Source organism: Scheffersomyces stipitis, chromosome 3 (genome assembly GCF_000209165.1).
Source record: "Scheffersomyces stipitis CBS 6054 chromosome 3, complete sequence".
NCBI classification, from domain to species: Eukaryota; Fungi; Ascomycota; class Pichiomycetes; order Serinales; family Debaryomycetaceae; genus Scheffersomyces; species Scheffersomyces stipitis.
The window spans coordinates 114,736-133,839 of NC_009043.1; the positions used below are offsets into that span (position 1 = coordinate 114,736).

The window sequence follows — 19,104 nt, forward strand, 5'->3', positions numbered from 1 at the left end:
TAGTTTGTCTTAGTTCTTTGAGTTCCAGAACCACCCATTGGTGCCTTTACTGCCAGAATCCAATTGTGGGTTGAAAACCGTATCTTTACCATTTTCGGAAACGCTTTCTTTGACAGTTACCCAGTCTTTGGCATCAAGAGGTCTGGTTTTCAAAATTGTCTTTGTTAAAGACGTGCCGTCATTGAATGATTCAGTCTTAATTTCCTTCAATTCAACCTCATTTGTTTCGGAATTCTGGGTGTAGAACGATTGGTAAGAGTTGGAAACAACTCTCCTCTCGTTACTGTCAGTTTCCACAGGAGGTTGAGCCTGGGACTGGACTTCTTTAGCCGTCTTGACTCTTTCCAAATATTTCTTTCTAGCCTCTTCTCTCTGTTGGCGAAGATTGGCATACATGATGTTCTTCCAGCTCAAATAATCGTCAAACTTTCTGAAGAAAACACCCTTTTCTCCCAAGTCAATCACCCCCTTGGAAGTCGTTTCATCTACACCCTTCTCTAGGATAGCATTGTCCAAGTCCTCTTTAGTCAATATGGTGTTTCTCAACTTCTCTTGCTTGTAGTTCAACAATTCGACAGGCACTTCTCTGTTGGGGAATAGACATCTCCAGTAGCCTCTACTGTCCCAGACAGATTCACCAGCCTTGTTCAAGCAGTTATTGTATGCTCTAGTCAGTGGTGTCTTGTATGCATAGTAGCCAAAAGGAGTTCTTCCGTTGCGGAACGAGCCGCTAATTAAGTCCAGGAACCGCCCGCCATAGAAATCACTGATTCCCGTTGAAATCCCGTCATAGCCACCCTGATTACGTTTACACCAAGATGAGTGGATAGCGTCACGTGTCTCGTACGGCTTGGGAAAGGCAGCATCGATGTCTACATCCATGCCGGTGGAACTCTCTTCAAGCTCGGAAAGAACAGTGTCAAAGCCAACATCCTTCGATGTGAAGAAGTTTCTCACGTTCTTGCGCATTTGGTTCATGTGGCCGGAGGAATCGCCATCAACATCAAAAAGCCAATTGAACGAGTAATCTTTGGCAAAATCGTTGAAGTCGCTGAAAGATTCGTTTGTCAAGTGGAAGACTGATTTGGCAAAACTGGAAACGTTTTGTTTGAAGTCCTTGATGTTTTCGACCATCTTGTCAAACTCCTCCTTATTATGTACTTCACTGTTAGCAGTCTTGGATTCACTGTTGAAAAAGCATTTCCTGCTGCCATTACTGTTGCTATCGCCGTTAGATTCACAGGTCATCGTGGCAGTGTTGGTAAATCAAATATGTTACAATTGCCAGAATTGACACACTCAATAAAGAAAGAAATCAAATTATAATTTATCTTTGCCATCAAGGATCTCCTTATTATGCGAAAGGAGGAGTGATGCATCACGTGATACAATCTCCGATTTGATCCCGTTAAATGGAATGCTGGAGTGCTATAGACGAGCTGGGGTGATTCAAGGAGGTGGCTCGTTTATGTTGACGGTCAATTGCTTAGTAAGGTACCGTTTCCGTTTGGTAATTTGCTTTTTTATTTCGTTTTCGGGTGGAATCTGTACTTTGTTCCACAGTTAAGTACCACATAATTGCACATTCTGAGGTTCTACATAAGGACAAAATGGAACATTGGGCATATTCAGAAATTCGTTTCTTTCAGTTGCACATTCTATGTAATTCATCTGACTATAAATCCACATAATCATCTATTTCTTCGCCGTTGGCCCCACTATTTCTCCGAACTTCCTTGAGGCTCTTCCTCTTCATTCCCCCACACTAATTATTCCATAGTTAATTTTTCGCAGCGAGTCTCTAACGCATGAGGAGGAAAATATATGGCTGAAAAATTGAAAAATCTCAGTATTGGTATTTCCTATTGACTAATTTTTCTAGAATTCTTATGAGAGTAGTCTCGTTAGTATCCTTGCGAAGTTATTCAAGCGGACTTCGGAAATCCCTAAAAGGCTCTTCCAGACTTGGGAAGAGACCTTCTGCTTCGTCTTCATCTAGCGAAATCTCCAAGTCTGTTCATCCTACAACTCCAGCCAGAACAAGATTCGCTCCTTCTCCAACGGGATATCTACACCTTGGGTCGTTGAGAACAGCGTTATACAACTACCTTCTTGCGAAGAATACAGGAGGCCAGTTCATCTTACGTCTTGAAGATACAGATAGAACGCGATTGGTTCCTGATGCTGAACAGAATATCTACGACAGTCTCAAGTGGTGCAACTTGACTATAGATGAGGGCCCAAATGAAGGTGGTCCCTATGGGCCCTATAGGCAATCTGAAAGAATGGAAATTTACAAAAAATATGCCCAAATACTCGTAGACCTGGGCCATGCATATCGATGTGTCTGTTCTAAAGACAGGCTCCTTCACTTGCGAGAAACGGCTACAAAGCTAAAGCCTCCAACCACAGTTACATACGACAGAAAGTGTTTGCACGAACAAGAGGGACAACTCATTGACAGTAACGACTATGTGATACGGTTCAAATCACCAGATACTTATGAGCCATTTAAAGATTTGGTCCATGGCAACCTTAATCTTCAACCACAATATAACTACAGCGATAGGCGATACGACGATTTCGTAATAGTAAAATCCGACGGAATGCCCACATACCATTTTGCAAACGTAGTTGATGATCATTTGATGAAAATCACCCATGTCATTAGAGGCGAGGAGTGGCTTCCTTCCACACCTAAGCACATTGCCTTGTACAATGCATTTGGATGGACTCCACCAAAGTTCACTCACATTCCGCTCTTGACTTCGCTTGAAGACAAGAAGTTGTCCAAGAGATCAGGAGACATTGGAATACTTTCTCTTAAAGAGAAGGGAATCCTTCCTGAGGCATTGGTCAACTTTGTAGCTCTCTTTGGTTGGTCTCCAGTTCGCGACGCCCCTGGCGTAAGTGCGAATGAGTCCATGTCCTTAGAAGAAATCGAGGAGAAGTTTTCTCTAGATCATTTGACTAGAGGAAATGCTAAAGTTAATGACTCAAAGTTATTCTTCTTTAATAAACATCACCTCCACAAAGCTCTCAGGGACCCAACGAAGATTGATCAGTATGTCAAGGAAATATTCCCACGTTTATCTCAGTTAAGTCATGGAAAATATAGTGAAGCTGATGTCAAGAAGTTGATACAAAATCTCGGTTCAAGTTTGACTTCAATTAATGAAATTGAAACCGACCATGCTTATCTCTTTCAACCCAACGACTACTCTACATTTCAAAAGATTGGAGATCCTAGTAAGGCTGCATTAATTGTACAGGCACTTCTTGACGAGCCGGCAGGTTCGTTTAAGCTGAATGTAGATGTCATACTACAAAAGCATCCTGAACTTGCAAAGAAGGATATCTTCCAAACAGTGAGACTTGCTTTGTCAGGAGGAAAGCCTGGATTGAATGTTCCAACGTTGATCGATACCCTTGGCGAGGATGCCTATAAAGAAAGACTTAACTCTTTTCTTGTATATATAAATAACTAGATCATGTATATATAGATTTCTGCGCTAATGAATTTGCTTTGAAGTCCATGAAATCAGGTTCCTTATTTCCTCTATCTGTTCCGTCGACCAAAGGACCAGAATAAATGCAATGAACTGCCATTTCAGGATGATAATAGAGACCTGTCAAAAGCTTGGGAGTGACCAAGAAATACTGTGAACTCAAACTATGGCAGGCCGTGTCCACCAAGTACCTGTGAGCCATCTTTTCATTCTTTCGATCCATCCCTTGATTGATTTCATCCACAACTCTAAATGGAGAATTTGTTAATCCCAGCAAAGACATCATGAAAAAGATAGTTGTTACTGCTCTTTCCCCTCCAGATTGTGATTGGTGGTCCAAAACCTTTAGCTCTGACTCTTGTCTAAATTTAACTAGAATTTGCAATTTCCAATCTTTGAATCTTTCTGCTTTGGCTAATTCTACTTGTCCATCGCTTGCGACTCTGGAGAATCGCTTGTTAAATGCTAATGAAATATTCCGAATTGCCTTAGTTAGCTCTGGTTCCCATGCTTCTTGAATATCACTAATTCTTTTGTCCAATTTAGACTTGTCGTCCTTCAACCTTGGAAGAGTCTTCTCGAGTGAATCAATTTCAGTCAAGGTCCTCCGTAATCTTTCGATGGAACTCACATCAGCAGTAGCCATCACAGACCGCTCGTCTTCTAAAAGCAGTATTTTGTCTCTTATCACCTGTTCTGAGAAGTTACCAGCATCCATATATGCCTTGGCAAGCCTAGACAATAGTACTCTTTCTTCCGGAGTGTACGAAGCACTCTGTTCTTCGATCTTTTTAACAGCATCCCCCTTCTTAATTTGGTCATATTCTGCTTTCAATCTTTCATACTCCTTTCTTAATGAAACTTGTTGTTCTTCTACTTTAGCAATTAGATTCCGGGCCGCGATCTCTCTGTTTCTGATTTGAAGCACTCTAAATGATTGCAAACTTAGCTCAATAGCAACATCGCTAGATTCCTTACCAATGATACTAAGCTCCGATAACTTGTTTGAATAATCCAAATACTTTGATTTGATCTTCTCTTCGGTTTCGTCAACTTGTTCACTTGTGTCTTCTGTAGATTCCTTTGTTGTCTTTTTGATTTGCGCGTCAAGAGCCGTTAACTTTCCTTCTATTTTTGCCCTGTTTTTCGTTTCATTGGTGAAATGCTGAATTTTATTTTTATATTTCTCAAGCTCAGCCGAAAGTTTACGACTTTCTGAATCGAGACTTTGCTTCTCAACAAGATATCCATCTTCTTCGCCTTTTAAAACGTTGTACCTGTCCTTAAATTCCTGTAACTGACCATTCATGAAATCTTTAGCTTCTTGAGTCAATCCTGATGAATCGAACCATCTAGATCCAGTAACCTTTTCCGTAGTATAAGAAACTTGATTCAGACCATAGTTCGATTTAGTCAACACAAATAGAGTATCATGAGAAATAAACTTCTTGAAAGGGTATCTCCCGTTTCCATCTAGCATTGTCAATCGTTCGATCTGCTCTTCTGATAATCCACTTCTACTCACGGGAATATCCTGAATCTTTGATATATCATATATCATATCTACCACTGGCCCTGGACCCGAAAGAAAATCTGACAAGTAGCATTCGAACCCCCATTGCTTTAATCTTTCTTTGGGAATACGTGGATTTCGTGTACCCAGGTTGGTTGTTAATCTAATTGGGAAATTTATCTTCATCTTCCTTTGAAAAGAAGAGATCATGCTGAAATCTTGTTTGTTAGTGGTGGTAATTGAAAAGAGCGTATTGTTGTCAATCACCTTTTCCAAGTGTGGGGCCATTGTTTTGTTTGTTACAGTACAACAAACCACAGGCGACTCAAAATAATGGTCCTTTAACTGAGCTTCATCTCTGAGAAACTTGTGTGCATTATATGCCCCATCCCTCAAAGAGTTTGGCGGCCCCCCTCTTGGAGAAAGGACCATTAGTCTATCTTTACTGTTTAAACTCTGCTCTACTCGCTTCTTATTGTTCATGATTTCTTTTCGTGACGATTGCTTTTCTTGAATTTTGTCCTCCAAGTCTTCAATCTTGCTTCCTATTTCATCCTTCTTTTCAGACACTTCCCTTCGCAATTTTCTGTAACCTTCAACCTCATCTTTGTCAGGTAATACTATCAAGTCACGTTGTGAAATCAATTCGTGCCTTTTTTCTTCAAGTTTCTTTAATTGATTCTGCAATTTGATCGATTTACTCTTCAAAGACTCAACCGTTGACTTCAAGCCTCCGATTTCCTCCTTAATTTTCGATAAATCTGCCTTTCTATTGATAAACCTAGACCGTATTTCCTTTTGCTTGTCATCTATATCGGAATATAGTCCTTTTTCCATTTCAACTTTGGTTTCTATTTCTTTATGCTGGTCTTTCAAAGGGTCCATGGAAGATAAAAACTTCGACAATTTAGATTTTGCTTTGTCTCTCTCTCGTTTTAAATCTGCTCTCTGTTTTTTGAGATCAGATAGTTGGGCGTACGGAATTATCTTTGTGTGTTGCTCTATCTCTAGAGTCTTTCCTTCATACTCTTCAAGCTTCTTTATATCTGCTTCTAGTCTACTTCTTTCTTCGTTGAATTTCAGTAACTTTTCTTCAAGTTCTTCTATTCTTGTAGTCACATCTTGTCTCAGAGTATCGTTCTTGATCAAATCCTCATGAAGACGGTACAACTGGCCATCACCTAAAGTTCTTTCTGTTTCCATAAGTAGCTTCTCTTGTGACATCCCAGCAAATTCAGCTACCCTCTCTTGCGGCAAAAAGTGACATAAATTGTCCAACTGGATGTTAAACCTAGCTCTTAACTCTTTAACTTTGGCTTCTGTGGCCGGCCTGTGGTTTATATACCAACGGTTTTCTTTTGCCGTGAACTCTCTTTTAACTAAAATAGGAGGTTGACCATCAAAATTCTTGATTGTAACTTCAGTTGAAGCTGTGGACTTTCCTTTCTTAATCATGGAAGAAAGAGTCTGTCTTTTAATAAGATCAATCTTTCCACCCAACCCCAAACAGATCGCAGAAACTACAGTACTTTTACCAGATCCATTAGGACCAATAACCATGTTGAGTGAAGGAGACAAATTGAACTCTCCACTACCGTAGTTGTTGAAATTGGTCAACTTCAACTTCATAAGACTTCCAGGACGGAAATCACGAGAACTCTGTACTTTCCTACGCTTAGCCACAGATTCAGAATCATTGGGACCAACATATTGTCTCAAATCGCCTATGGCTTGGTATATGTCCGTCATTGTAGACGTGTGCCGATAATGGAATATCTGGTCACTTAATACTGACTTTTGCTAGTGCTCTAAGCTGTCCTGACTTTTGATACAGAAATTCTATTTTGATCTAAAGCGCGTTTAAGGAGAATTATTAAGTACTGCGGCACGGATCTTTAAACTCTTGTTAACATATAGAGAATGTGTTTCACTTGAAGTACGACTACGTCCATAAATTGTAATCCGCAGATATATAGGCTTACAAAAGTAAGTCAGGCTAAGAAATAGAAGTGTATTGTATTCTCATAAAGGATCGAATTCAAAATTCGATTTCGCCAACGTTATAAATCACATGATATTTTACACGTGATATATGTTTACGTATCCAGGCACCGGTAGAAGAAAAATAAACAACTTCCAGTATTCAATTGATCCATACAAATCATTAACCATATATACTCAAGGATATTCTGCATCAAACGCGTAAAAATGGTACGTATCAAATATGTATAAGTTGGAAGTGGTCTGAACACAATTTCTGGTTTCTGTTGTTCGTTTTTGATTTTTCAACCAGTTTTCAGATCCTAAATATCCACTCCACATACACCCATTACTAACATCTTAAGTCCCAAAACACCAAAACTTACAAAGACGCTTTTGCCCTTTTTGACAAGAAAGGAACAGGTAAGATTCCAGTTGAACATTTGGGTGATTTGTTAAGAGCAGTTGGCCAAAACCCTACATTGGCAGAGATCTCTGAGTTGCAAAACTCTGTTGAATCTACAGAATTTGACTTTGACACATACCAGAAGATCATAAACAGACCCGATGGATTCAAGCCTTTGGGATTGCCTGAGGACTATATAAAGGGTTTTCAGGTCTTCGACAAAGAACAGACTGGCTACATTGGCGTTGGTGAATTGAGATACATATTGACTTCGATTGGGGAAAAGCTTTCCGACTCGGAAGTGGATGAGCTCTTAAAGGGTGTCAATGTCACTTCTGACGGTAACGTCGACTATGTAGAGTTCGTCAAGTCCATTTTGGACCAGTAGAGTATGAGTTTGTTTAGAGGATAAATGGTGTCACTATTTATTTATTTCGTATATGTTTTTGTGTTCCTTGTTGTTGTTTCTTTTCAATTCAACAACTGCCACTGGTTACTTCTATCGGATAAATATACAATGGTAATTATTGCATATCGTGAAGCTTCGCTGAAGTTTTATCTTCCTTGGTTAACTATGTGAAGAGCAAACCGTGTGTAGTTTGTGCAGGAATATTTTTCACTTAACTTGACTCTTCACTAGATGCTCAACTCTAGTAACAAGCTACTGTTGGTCCGTATTCAAAATGGCCGATATCAGCATTGATGCCGAGTCGATAGAAACACAAGACTTGCGCAGAAATGAAAGGTTTCATATGTATCCCAGTGAAAGGTTGGAGGCATTCACATTGACTGCTGGTATCATTGGAGGGTTTGCTGGGTTCTTCGATGGGGTCAAGCGGGCTTCCTTAAGATATCTTACAGAAAACAGTCATAGAATGCCCAAGACAGTAGGAGGCTGGTACTTCTATCACAAGAAGAAGAATTACGTAATGATCATAGACGGCTGTGCTACTGGGTTCAAGCAGGGTTGTAAGTATTCTGCTGCGGTAGGAGGGTTCTTCGGTATGGAATGGGTGATAGACACTTATGTAAGATCGCAAATAGACTTCTTCAACACCGTGGCAGCTGCTACTGTCTATTCGGCTCTCTATGGGATGTACCAGAGCTTAAGTGCGGTTCAGACTAGAAAGTATATCCTAAAGGGATCTGCGTTGGGCTTGGGTTTGGGTTTGGCTCAAGATTCGCTTCGTTATGTTAGAGGAGCAGACGTCTGGTATTTGAAGAAATTTGGAATCAGAAATCCAAATGGACCCCAAGCCTTGGCATAAAACTAAATAAAGTTCTGTTATCAATCTCACTTGTATATAGAGATAATGGGAAGGGAATTGATATTTAATTGTTAATATAGTGGTAGTATATACAAATGACAAATACTTCATAGACTATACATTACATCAACGTTATGGCTCATTAAAGAAATCGTTCTATTAACTATGAAGTGTTTCTGATTTACTTGTCTACTCTTCGTCACTTTCGTCCAAGTCAGGGACTGGATACTTCAAGAGAGCCGCTATCCCAGTCAACTGGTTGAGTTGGATTCCTGACTCGTGCAAGCTGGAGAATATAAATACCTTTGCACCAAGATTTTTGGCTCTTTCCGTCAAGTCAATGTAGTTTCTTCTGGTGTCAATGTCGTCACTTCTGAAAAGCTGGTCGGTGACCATCAAATACCTGACGGCATCCAAGTCGAGAGCCTTAGTCACTTCCTCAAGACCGTACCATGCTCTTCCATCATCATCATTAAGAGCAATCTGGAATTTATGCAACACTTCTGATTCCTCGGAGAATTTGGTGTCGCTTAACCGCTTCTTAGTAGCAGGATCTTTCAACACTTCTTCCAATCCTTGCAAGTATCCAGTCGACGAATGGGTTATCACGAACTTGCTCTTGTTCTTTAGGATGTCATTGTAGATCTTCGAGTCCTTGTTGGAACTTTGGGAATTCTGAGCAGCCGTACATTCCTGCATTATTTTGTCATATAATGACTTGGCTACGAATCCAGGAGATGCCAATAAAATCACTTTCAAGGCATTGAAGTCAAAGTGTCTTAACATCGTCTCTACCACCATTGTGAGAAATGTGTTCATGGCCTTGTCCAAGTCCTTGGTGCCATACTCGCTGTTTTTACGAGGAATCGACTTCTCTACCTTAGCCTTCATCACAGTCATGCTGTCTGTCACATAGCAGATGTGGGCCACACCTTCTTCAAGAATTACAGCCCCGATATCAGCCTTCTTTTCGATTGAGCATAAGTCATTCAAAATCGACATGTCGTACTCGTCCCAATTGTCTTTGAGAATAGTCAAATCCTTCAGTAGTTCGACTTCAGCAGTATGGTAACTGTTCAAAGGAACATATTCGTTGGGCTCTATGGATTTTCCACTGAGTCGCATGTTGTTATCCGAGGCGATGTAGTCGATGTCTTCAAGCACCAACTTCAACTTGACGAGTACTTTTTCCATCTTGCTCTTGCCCTTTTGCACCTGAGTCAGATTTCCTTTCTTGACATTTCTATAGGATACAACTACTACGGTGTCTCCAGGCTTGAGGAGATTGTAGAGATACCAGAGATCCTCTGCATCTTGCGGCACAAATGTCACTGCCACATTCTTGTCCTTGAGTTTGACTTGGTTCTTCACAAGCATTTGTTCTAGTGAAGTTAAATAAGAAAAGAAGAATGGCGTTGTCATCGCATATGGTCTTGTTCCCATAGGTTCCATATAATGAAAAATTTATATACAGTGCCCGATAAAGCATACCATTTGGTACTATTGAATGATAAATATTGTTCATATACAGAATCAAGAATCTTAAAATTTGATATACTTAAGAGTAATACTTGGACATGATGTTATAGAAAGAGTCTCTCTAGTACAAATAGACAATCTCGCAATAGTAACTCATTATTTACGTATAGAACTCTGCGCGAAATTCCTTACATTCTACATCAAATCTGTATCTATATACCATTTCTCTCTACATTACCTCTATTCGTTTCGTTTATTTATGCTCGAAGGTTCTACTTTACCTCTGCCTTGACGATGGATGTGTTGTGGCAAAGTTCGCCTCTTTCATTGACCAATCTCTTTGGCTCCTTACCTTCTTCAGTGTAGGTGACTTCGAAGTTCTCAGTTGTGGAGAAGCCTGGTTGGACAGCTTCCCAGATCTTCTTCTTGGGGTTCAATTGCTTTTCTGGGACACCATTGAAGCCTTCAAAGAATATCTTTTCACCGGCCTTGGAGCCAGCAGGTGGATTGACGAACTCAACCTTGCCTTCAGTTGAGGCACACAATACCATTGCACAAGACTTGACACCTCTCATGGTGACTGGCTTCAAGTTGGCAACGACGACAACGTATCTCTGTTGCAAGTCCTCGATAGGCATGTAATTGACCAAACCGGAACACACGATTCTTGGACCCTCTTCATCGCCCATGTCGATAGTAGACATATACAACGAATCAGCGTTAGGGTGTCTTTCAGCCTTTTGAATGAAACCTACTCTGAAGTCAATCATAGAGGGGTTTGGTGGCACAACAGCAGCAGCCTGTTTGGCGTTTTGTTCAGCCTTAGCCTTGGCCTTAGCAGCCTTCTTGGCTTTAGCAGCTTCAGCTCTAGCCGCCTTTTCTTCTTCGGAAATTGGGCCCTTACCAGCGCTAGCATTAGCAGCTTCTTGAGCAGGAGCAGCAGCAGAAGTAGCAGCTTCCTTCTTCTTGTCCTTCTTTTCGCCAGTTTCAGCTCCGGCGGCAGCAGCTGGCTTCTTCTTTTCCTTGACTTCTCTGGGAAGTTCAACGTCGTTGTTCACCTTCAACTTGTCACCTTCTGGGACTTCAACCAATGTGTTCTGGATCAAATCGACCCATCTGATGATATGTCTGTATTTTGCCAAATCTTCAACAGCAGTCCACTTGGAAGCAACTGGCAAAACCTTTTCAAAAACAACCAAGTCGGCCTTTGAAGCAACGTTTCCAGCAACAAATGTCTTGGTTCTCAAGTTGGAGTTCAATGATTCCAACGATTCTGGCTCATCGAGTCTGGCGCTCAAGGTCTGGAATTGAGAAGACAAAGCCTTTTGTTCGTTAGTCAAATCGGCGAAATGCGAGTCATCCGCCTTGGAAATATCGGCGAACGATAACTTGGAAAAATTGGTAATGAAATCAGCCATTTTTGGTTACTAAGGTGAAGATCAAAGAGTTAGAACTATTCATAAATGCTACTAGAATAGGTGAAAATTAGTGAACTTTTTTAGTACGGTCACGTGTGAACTTGCGGCTGACGAAACCAGTGCAAATCTTCGGATGACATATTTTGCAACTCAATCTACAGTAGATTAGCTAAATAAGCAAGCTAGAGTGGTCGTTTATACAATTTATATGTATTATCAACCTTCGGAAGTTAAATATGAAGCAATTTTCAGCTTTGCTACTTTTATAAAGAACTTTCGATTTTTTCTGGAAAAAATCTCATACATATTTGCTTTTATTTTTCTCAAAATTCTTCCAATTCTATTAGAAAAATACAAGCATTCAAAATTAAAGCTCGTCCTCTTCAGATGAAATCAGAATTCAATCCCACGACCTTCTTTAACCAAAGCCATAACACAAGCCCATCCACTTATTCTCAAGCAACCAATAATGTTGCACAGTTATAAGATTGATTGGATTGCGCTACCAAATAATATCACGTGACTTTGTCTAACTCCAGAAAACAGTGAAACTAATTCCGGGATCGTCCTTAATACTCCAGATTCTAGCCGAGTTTCAAGTACGGCGGAAGTCCCAACCATAGACTCTGGATCTGCTCTCAACAAAGCAACAAATGGCCGTTGACCATGAGTAGCGATGAATCAGAACGAACCGTCCTGGTGAAACAGGAGGACGACTCCCTCAGACCGGTAAGCATCACAATACACAATACACATACTAGTTCCGTACTCCGCAACAGCATTGAAAACTAAGAACCGTTGATACTAACTCTTGTAGAAAAGGAAAAAAACAAACAGAGCATGCAACCATTGTCATAAGGCTCATATGACATGTGACTCAGGAAGACCATGTAAACGATGCATACAAAGAGGACTCGACAAGACATGCGAAGATGCCCGTAGAAAACGGAAGAAGTATTTGGCCGATGTGCCCAACACGGCACTATTGCCCAATCGGCTACAGCAGGCGGAAACATACGATGGAACGAACGCATCTCCAACAGAATCTGGTAGATCCATCATGTATCAGGCTACTACGTTTCAGCACAGTTCTACAGTACCGATAAGTTATACCAACAGCATTAATGATGACATTTATTCTTTGGGATTCTCGAAGAGCCATAATAGTTTTCTTCCCAGGAACCAGAATCAGACACAACCTCTTGCACGTTCACAACTGACATTTTCACAAAAACAACTGACACTTCCACAAACGCATTCAAATCTTTCACTGAGTCTTCAACTGAATCTTCAACAACCGGATCAACAACAGCAGCTTCCTCAAAGCACTGACTATATGCGAAATCTGGTAAGTCGTTCTACCAATGGAGGCAGAAGGACCAATTTCTTATCTTCGGCAGCTGATCTCGAGTACTCGACATTATCGAGCATTCTCCAGGACAACTTTATGCATGGAAACCATTCAACATCCAACGAAGGAACGCCTAATTCAATCACATTATCACCGGCTCTATCTCCGCATGCATTGACGACTACCGTATCGTCAAATACAAACACCGGCACTGCAACCAGAAATATGACAACTCCTGACGACTTAAATTATACTAGTAAACGTAACAAACCGTATGTAGCTGGATCTTCGCAGACTCCATCACCACAAGACCAGCTCAGCAATGGTTCTATGGAGGCTAAGGCTAGAATATCGAACGCCAGTGCCAGCATATATGACCACCAACGGTATCCCAAATGTGACGAGTCTATCAATCAGTACTTTCTTGGGCCCACAGAGTCCGATCAGGTACTGATGTTTCCTGACGTAATCACTGCTATAGAGACAATGAAGGCTAGTGATCCATCTGTTTTCTACGAGCGGAACTCGAAGCTGGCGCTTTCATTTACAATCGGGATTGTACCTGACGATAATCACTACACAAAGAACCACGACTCTGTAGAGAACGAGTCTTTCTATAAGGAGCCCGAGGAAATTTATGCCAAGGTGAAGAAACCATTCTCCTACACTCCAGGCTACCACTCGTTAATTGCATATTTGAGAAAGAGATTTAACAAGCCCATGTTGGTGAAGATGGCCGAGTCGATGGCCGCTTATAGACCTTCCTTCATTGCCTGTACCAATTCATTGAAGGAGGGAGACTTGATTTTCATGGAACAGTGTTTCCAGAGAACATTGTTGACCTACGACAACTTCATCCGGGTTAGTGGAACCCCTACCATAGTGTGGAGAAGAACGGGAGAGATTGCTTATGTGGGTAATGAGTTTTGCATTTTGACAGGCTGGTCCAAGGAAGAACTCCTTGGTAAACAAAGAAAGTTCATTGTTGAGTTGTTGGATGACAAGTCTGTTCTAGAGTATTTCCAGTTGTTTCTGAGAATAGCATTTGGCGATTTCTTGGGAGCCACCATGACCGAGTGCACCCTTCTCACGCCCAAGACTGACGTCAAAATACGGACAGGCTGTATGTGGACACTCAAGAGAGACGTTTTTGGCATTCCGATGATGATTGTAGGGAACTTCCTTCCAATATTGTAGGATTTCCCTGTGTATTACATATGTACTATTTAGTCTAATATCAAGAAGACTTTGTAAGAAAGTACAATTATGCAAGCTTTGATTTATTTTCAAATAGTCTGTGTTGATAGGATACATAGGACTCTACTATTTATCCAAGGTTAATAGCTTGAAGGTCCATTTTGCAATCGTATCTCCAGAAATGCTAGGTGCAGGAGATATATGATAACGCATAAGATCTAGAGAACCCCTGAAGTGTCCTGATGCCTATTCCCAGCTGATATTCTTTGCTACAAGGAATTGTTCGTTGACACAATTGATCGAGTATTGGTTTCATAATAGGCGTGCATTGTCTCATACGTAGTAAGATCTTTTTAAATTTAATTACGAAAATTGGAATCGATTATTATAGATTGCTCCTCAGACATAGTTTGTTTGAATACGGATCAAGATCTTAACTCAAGTATTCCATATTTATCACAACTTATAAAGTCAACTATAAGCAATTCTTTGAAAAATGACCAATAGTCTTTCGGATCCCAAATTGACGGCCACACTTCTAACGACTGTGTCAGTGATCTGTCTTGGTTCGCTTCAGTTTGGTTACCATATGGCTGAGTTGAATGCACCGGAATTACTATTGTCATGTAAGATATCTGTTCCAGGGCTGGTACCATTTGAAAGTCTGTGGTTTGGATCGCATGGGTTTGAACGTTGTATCGAACTTTCGCCGCAGCAGGTTGGCTTGGTGACATCGATCTTCAGTATTGGAGGATTGATTGGTTCTTTCTATGTTGGAACCATAGCTGATGCCATTGGTAGAAAGAAGACGAGCTTGCTCCATTGTGTATTCTTCTTCGTGGGCTCTACCTTGAACGGGTTGAGCAATTCCTATGTTTCATTGTTGTTCGGACGTTTTGTCAGTGGTTTGGGTGCTGGCTCTGCTATTGTTATCACTTCGTTACTTATCAACGAAATTGCCCCTCCAACTTCTAAAGGGTTGTTGGGCTCGATGAATCAAGTCAGTATAAACGTAGGAATATTATTCACCCAATTGTTGTCTTTGGCCTGGTGCACAGATAACGACTGGCGTCTTCTACTCTTCATGGCTTCGTTGCTTGCCATTGTAAACTTCTTGCTTATCTTCTTCTACGTGGAAGAGTCTCCTGTTTGGTTGCTCAATACGGGAGATAATGTCAAAGCATTCACTGTGTTGCATAGATTGAGAGGTGGAAGCTATTCTGCGTCTCAGTCAGAAGTCAACAGCTGGAAGAAACACGGTGCTGGTACCGGTGATGAAGGCGTTATCTTGCTAGACAACGGTGGGTCACTTGAAGAAGGCGAAGGACAAGTGAATGCTTCTGCATCCTCAACTGTAACTTTGAAGGAATACTTGAGTTCGCGCGAGTATAACAATTCAAAACTCGTAGCTACTGGTATCTTGATTCTCCAGCAATTGGACGGAGTCAACTCCATCATCTTCTACGGAGTTTCGGTACTTGTAGCGATCTTCCCTGACCATGCTATTTCCATCAATTGTTTGATTTCGACTGTCAACGTTGTAGTAACATTCTTGTCTGCCACCGTTGTGGATAGATTGGGACGTAAACCTCTTTTACTTACCTCAGTGACATTCTTGGGAATCCTGTCTGCTGTGATGGGATTGGGTATTATCAACACAAGTTCGGTTTTGTCCATCGTTGGAACGTTCACATACATAACCTTCTTTGCAATAGGGTTGGGGCCTATTCCATTCTTGTTGGTTGGAGAAGTAACTCAACCAAGGGCCAAGGCTCTGGCTCAAAGTTGGGGTACTACCATGAACTGGTTCGCTACCTTTGTAGTAGGTTACGCATTTCCCATGGTGAAGAACGCGATTGGTGGGTATGTTTATTTCTTCTTCACCGCTATGTGTGCAGTGAGTTACTGGTTTATCCAAGCCCATATTCCTGAGACAAAGGGTCATGATTCCTACGAAGAAGTCTGGGGCATAGCTAACTAGTGTACGTACCTAAATATTTGCTAACAACTAGATCTATTAGCTATATAACGCTAAAAAAATATAGGCACATATTTGACTTCTATGAATTCATCATTTTCAGATGTAAATTCTATTGAAAGTTGTCTTCATTGAAGAACTACGCTCTATTGGAAACACTAATGGGTGCAAAATACTAACCATTTTTAAACACCACAAGAAACACGGCCGCAATTTTGTCCTTATCACATGATATAATCTAGGGCTCAGCCCTATAGTGTAAATATAGTGTAGAAATGGGGTCTGTGTACAGTCCAGTATTTCAGCTCCAACTTGTGCGCAACTCAATTGCCAACCTAACCGTTCAGTTCAGTCGCACAATTCAGTACAATACTAGCAAAATTTCCTGTACACTATAGACACACGTGACATCAAATTTTCATTCTCTTTCATCCTCGCACAGCAACAGCGAGAAAAAATTTATCCAGCTACTTTTATGGAAATTGCCTTATAGTGGTTCTCTTTCTTTTTTAGAAGCTAGTCCTTTAATCTATCAGTAAAGATGCCTACCAGATTAACTAAAACTAGAAAGCACAGAGGTCACGTCTCAGGTATGTAACGAATAAGAGAAGAATTAGAAATCAAAACGAAGACAGTGTAGTAGAATCCAGAAATCTGAGTTTCAATCGAGTGAAAAAGCGTCCAACAAGACACTCTCAATTATGAAGTCTATGTTTAGTACAAAACATTATTTGAATATTCTGATAGGAACGTTCCAGCATTATTGCCATATCAATCTCATTGTAATAGCCCGTGAATCAGATATTTCCAGCCCATTTCTATCATGAAAAATTATATATTGTGCAACTTTAGAAGTGAAAAATTTGTATTCATCACATCGATAGGGTATACTCACAACCACAACAATTCAATTCAGCAGATCTGACTATAAGTCTGAATGTATCCAAAGCAATGTATCAATGAGGAATTTTCAGATGGAGTAGCTACAGTCATCTTCGAAGCCAATATGAATTCGTATACTAACATCATTATAGCCGGTAAGGGTAGAATCGGTAAGCACAGAAAGCATCCAGGTGGTCGTGGTAAGGCTGGTGGTCAACACCACCACAGAACCAACTTGGATAAGTACCATCCAGGTTACTTCGGTAAGGTCGGTATGAGATACTTCCACAAGCAACAAAACCACTTCTGGAGACCAGAACTCAACTTGGACAAGTTGTGGACTTTGGTTGACGAAGACAAGAAGGAAGAATACTTGAAGTCTGCTTCTGCCTCCGCTGCTCCAGTCATCGACACTTTAGCTGCCGGTTACGGTAAGGTTTTGGGTAAGGGTAGATTGCCAGAAGTCCCAATCATTGTCAAGGCCAGATTTGTCTCCAAGTTAGCTGAAGAAAAGATCAGAGCTGTCGGTGGTGTTGTTGAATTAGTCGCTTAATTTTTCAAACTAGGGTTTATCTTGTACTTTCTATAAATTTTACATACTCTTTCAGAGAAAAATAAATAATTTACGTCCGAATACAGTAGGAGGGTAGTTACTGAAGTCTGTTTAATAGCTAGTAATGAAATTGTCCATGTCAATTGTCGATATCAATAGTGTGAATTTGGAGCAAGTGAAAATCGTCCGTCCACATAAATAAGCACTACATAGTTGAGAGAAGAGTGGATGCGCCAAATACATAGAAAAGAGAAAAAGAGTCAAGAAATTGAAAATGAAGAAATGTAGCCATTCTCATGGCCACCGAAAATATTCCATATATACCACTTCCTTCAAGGCATACAGCTCGTAGATACTCGGTAGCTCTGTTCTCTTGTGCCAACATTGAACTCACTAACATTTCCACAGCTAGCACTATATGCAACCTCATCTCATCGAGGTGTTGAAAATGTCTCTCCTGCACACACCCAGTGTTTACATTAACCTGTCTGGGTGAAGACTCCACCTTCAACGATTTACCAGGATCAAGAATTTTCTTTAACAGATGTTGGTAGCTTCTGGCCGTGTTCTTACCAAGCAGCGTTTTCTAGGAGTGCAACTTTCTTATAGAATAAAGCTTCCATCGTCGAATACTTGTAGATATAGCATCAGAACCAATTTGAACTTCAAAGTCAATTTCACCAACATGAGTCAAATCAAAACGGAAACTGCCAAAGCTAATGGCAAACACACCACTTGGGCGGATACTACAGAAAACATCTGGAAGCCTGACACTGCCGTTCCAGAACATATCCGTAAGCTCTTGGTACCTTCAGGTCCGAACCACAGCGTTAACTATATTCTTGCTTTTGTTCAGATAGTCAGACTCTTGAAAACCCAGAAGAGAACTGGTTGGGTTGACCGTGGAATTCCGGCAGAAAAAGTCGAAAGCATCAGTGACCACATGTATCGGATGTCTATCATCTCGATGTTCATACCGAACGAGAACATTGACATCAGTAAGTGTGTGAAAATCGCCTTGGTGCACGACATTGCTGAATCGTTGGTAGGTGATATCACTCCATTTGGAGGAGTCACCAAGGCTGAAAAGCACCGTCGTGAATTGGAATCGATTCAGTACTTGTCTGAGATCATCAAGCCATACAATGAAAGGTTCTCCAAAGAAATCTTGGAGTTGTGGTTGGACTACGAAGAAATCAGGACCATCGAAGCCAGGTACGTTAAGGACATAGACAAGTACGAGATGATCCAACAGGCTTGGGACTATGAACAGGACTTCGGCCTCACATATGATTTGAGTGAGTTCTATGATTCAAGAACCGCCATAGTCTCGAAGGAAATCGGCGAGTTATGTGACGAGGTCATCAGACAGAGAAACGAACACATCGAGGCATTGAAATCGAAAGCTTCCAGCTAGACGACATACACTGCAATGATGTTTAGACAGCACAAAATTACCACAAGTAGTCCAAGATAGCTCAGTTAGGATACCCGGAGTGTGGTATCACTCTGAGCCACGGAGGTCTTTGGCTATTTTCGTTAGCATATGCATTTTAGTTCTTCATCAATT

General features: G+C 40.9%; 11 protein-coding genes across 11 annotated transcripts; 7 read left to right on the plus strand and 4 right to left on the minus strand. All coding sequences in view use genetic code 12, as the record gives it.

Annotated features, from left to right (window-relative positions):
• Window positions 1–9: 9 nt before the first annotated feature.
• On the minus strand, window positions 10–1,248 carry PICST_30458 (predicted protein; the record flags this gene model as incomplete). The annotated part of the gene is made up of 1 exon (XM_001383618.1): window positions 10–1,248. The coding sequence occupies one exon, from the start codon at window positions 1,246–1,248 to the stop codon at window positions 10–12; it is 1,239 nt and encodes a 412-aa protein (XP_001383655.2).
• A 764-nt stretch (window positions 1,249–2,012) lies between these two features.
• On the plus strand, window positions 2,013–3,488 carry MSE1 (glutamyl-tRNA synthetase, mitochondrial; the record flags this gene model as incomplete). The annotated part of the gene is made up of 1 exon (XM_001383265.1): window positions 2,013–3,488. A coding segment is annotated over one exon (1,476 nt), but the record flags the coding sequence as incomplete, so codon positions are not given.
• A 1-nt stretch (window position 3,489) lies between these two features.
• SMC5 (structural maintenance of chromosomes protein) lies at window positions 3,490–6,771 on the minus strand (the record flags this gene model as incomplete). Its single annotated transcript, XM_001383619.1, has 1 exon — window positions 3,490–6,771. The coding sequence occupies one exon, from the start codon at window positions 6,769–6,771 to the stop codon at window positions 3,490–3,492; it is 3,282 nt and encodes a 1,093-aa protein (XP_001383656.2).
• A 459-nt stretch (window positions 6,772–7,230) lies between these two features.
• PICST_30461 (predicted protein) lies at window positions 7,231–7,796 on the plus strand (the record flags this gene model as incomplete). Its single annotated transcript, XM_001383266.1, has 2 exons — window positions 7,231–7,233; window positions 7,368–7,796. 2 exons carry the CDS (start codon window positions 7,231–7,233, stop codon window positions 7,794–7,796), a joined length of 432 nt encoding a protein of 143 aa, XP_001383303.1.
• Window positions 7,797–8,091: 295 nt separating this feature from the next.
• Window positions 8,092–8,676, plus strand: PICST_57018 (predicted protein; the record flags this gene model as incomplete). Its single annotated transcript, XM_001383267.1, has 1 exon — window positions 8,092–8,676. One exon carries the CDS (start codon window positions 8,092–8,094, stop codon window positions 8,674–8,676), a length of 585 nt encoding a protein of 194 aa, XP_001383304.1.
• A 189-nt stretch (window positions 8,677–8,865) lies between these two features.
• On the minus strand, window positions 8,866–10,053 carry PICST_42885 (predicted protein; the record flags this gene model as incomplete). The annotated part of the gene is made up of 1 exon (XM_001383620.1): window positions 8,866–10,053. The coding sequence occupies one exon, from the start codon at window positions 10,051–10,053 to the stop codon at window positions 8,866–8,868; it is 1,188 nt and encodes a 395-aa protein (XP_001383657.2).
• Window positions 10,054–10,397: 344 nt separating this feature from the next.
• ARC1 (G4 quadruplex nucleic acid binding protein) lies at window positions 10,398–11,573 on the minus strand (the record flags this gene model as incomplete). Its single annotated transcript, XM_001383621.1, has 1 exon — window positions 10,398–11,573. The coding sequence occupies one exon, from the start codon at window positions 11,571–11,573 to the stop codon at window positions 10,428–10,430; it is 1,146 nt and encodes a 381-aa protein (XP_001383658.1).
• A 613-nt stretch (window positions 11,574–12,186) lies between these two features.
• Window positions 12,187–14,196, plus strand: FST9 (transcriptional regulator Regulator of drug sensitivity (RDS2)). The gene is made up of 3 exons (XM_001383268.1): window positions 12,187–12,302; window positions 12,391–12,847; window positions 12,944–14,196. Exons 1-3 carry the CDS (start codon window positions 12,240–12,242, stop codon window positions 14,119–14,121), a joined length of 1,698 nt encoding a protein of 565 aa, XP_001383305.2. The 5' UTR covers window positions 12,187–12,239; the 3' UTR covers window positions 14,122–14,196.
• A 421-nt stretch (window positions 14,197–14,617) lies between these two features.
• On the plus strand, window positions 14,618–16,102 carry YBR1 (General substrate transporter; the record flags this gene model as incomplete). Its single annotated transcript, XM_001383269.1, has 1 exon — window positions 14,618–16,102. The coding sequence occupies one exon, from the start codon at window positions 14,618–14,620 to the stop codon at window positions 16,100–16,102; it is 1,485 nt and encodes a 494-aa protein (XP_001383306.2).
• A 531-nt stretch (window positions 16,103–16,633) lies between these two features.
• RPL28 (60S ribosomal protein L28) lies at window positions 16,634–17,613 on the plus strand. Its single transcript, XM_001383270.1, has 2 exons — window positions 16,634–16,689; window positions 17,134–17,613. Exons 1-2 carry the CDS (start codon window positions 16,641–16,643, stop codon window positions 17,532–17,534), a joined length of 450 nt encoding a protein of 149 aa, XP_001383307.1. The 5' UTR covers window positions 16,634–16,640; the 3' UTR covers window positions 17,535–17,613.
• A 666-nt stretch (window positions 17,614–18,279) lies between these two features.
• PICST_42834 (predicted protein) lies at window positions 18,280–18,951 on the plus strand (the record flags this gene model as incomplete). The annotated part of the gene is made up of 1 exon (XM_001383271.1): window positions 18,280–18,951. A coding segment is annotated over one exon (672 nt), but the record flags the coding sequence as incomplete, so codon positions are not given.
• Between the last annotated feature and the right edge of the window lie 153 nt (window positions 18,952–19,104).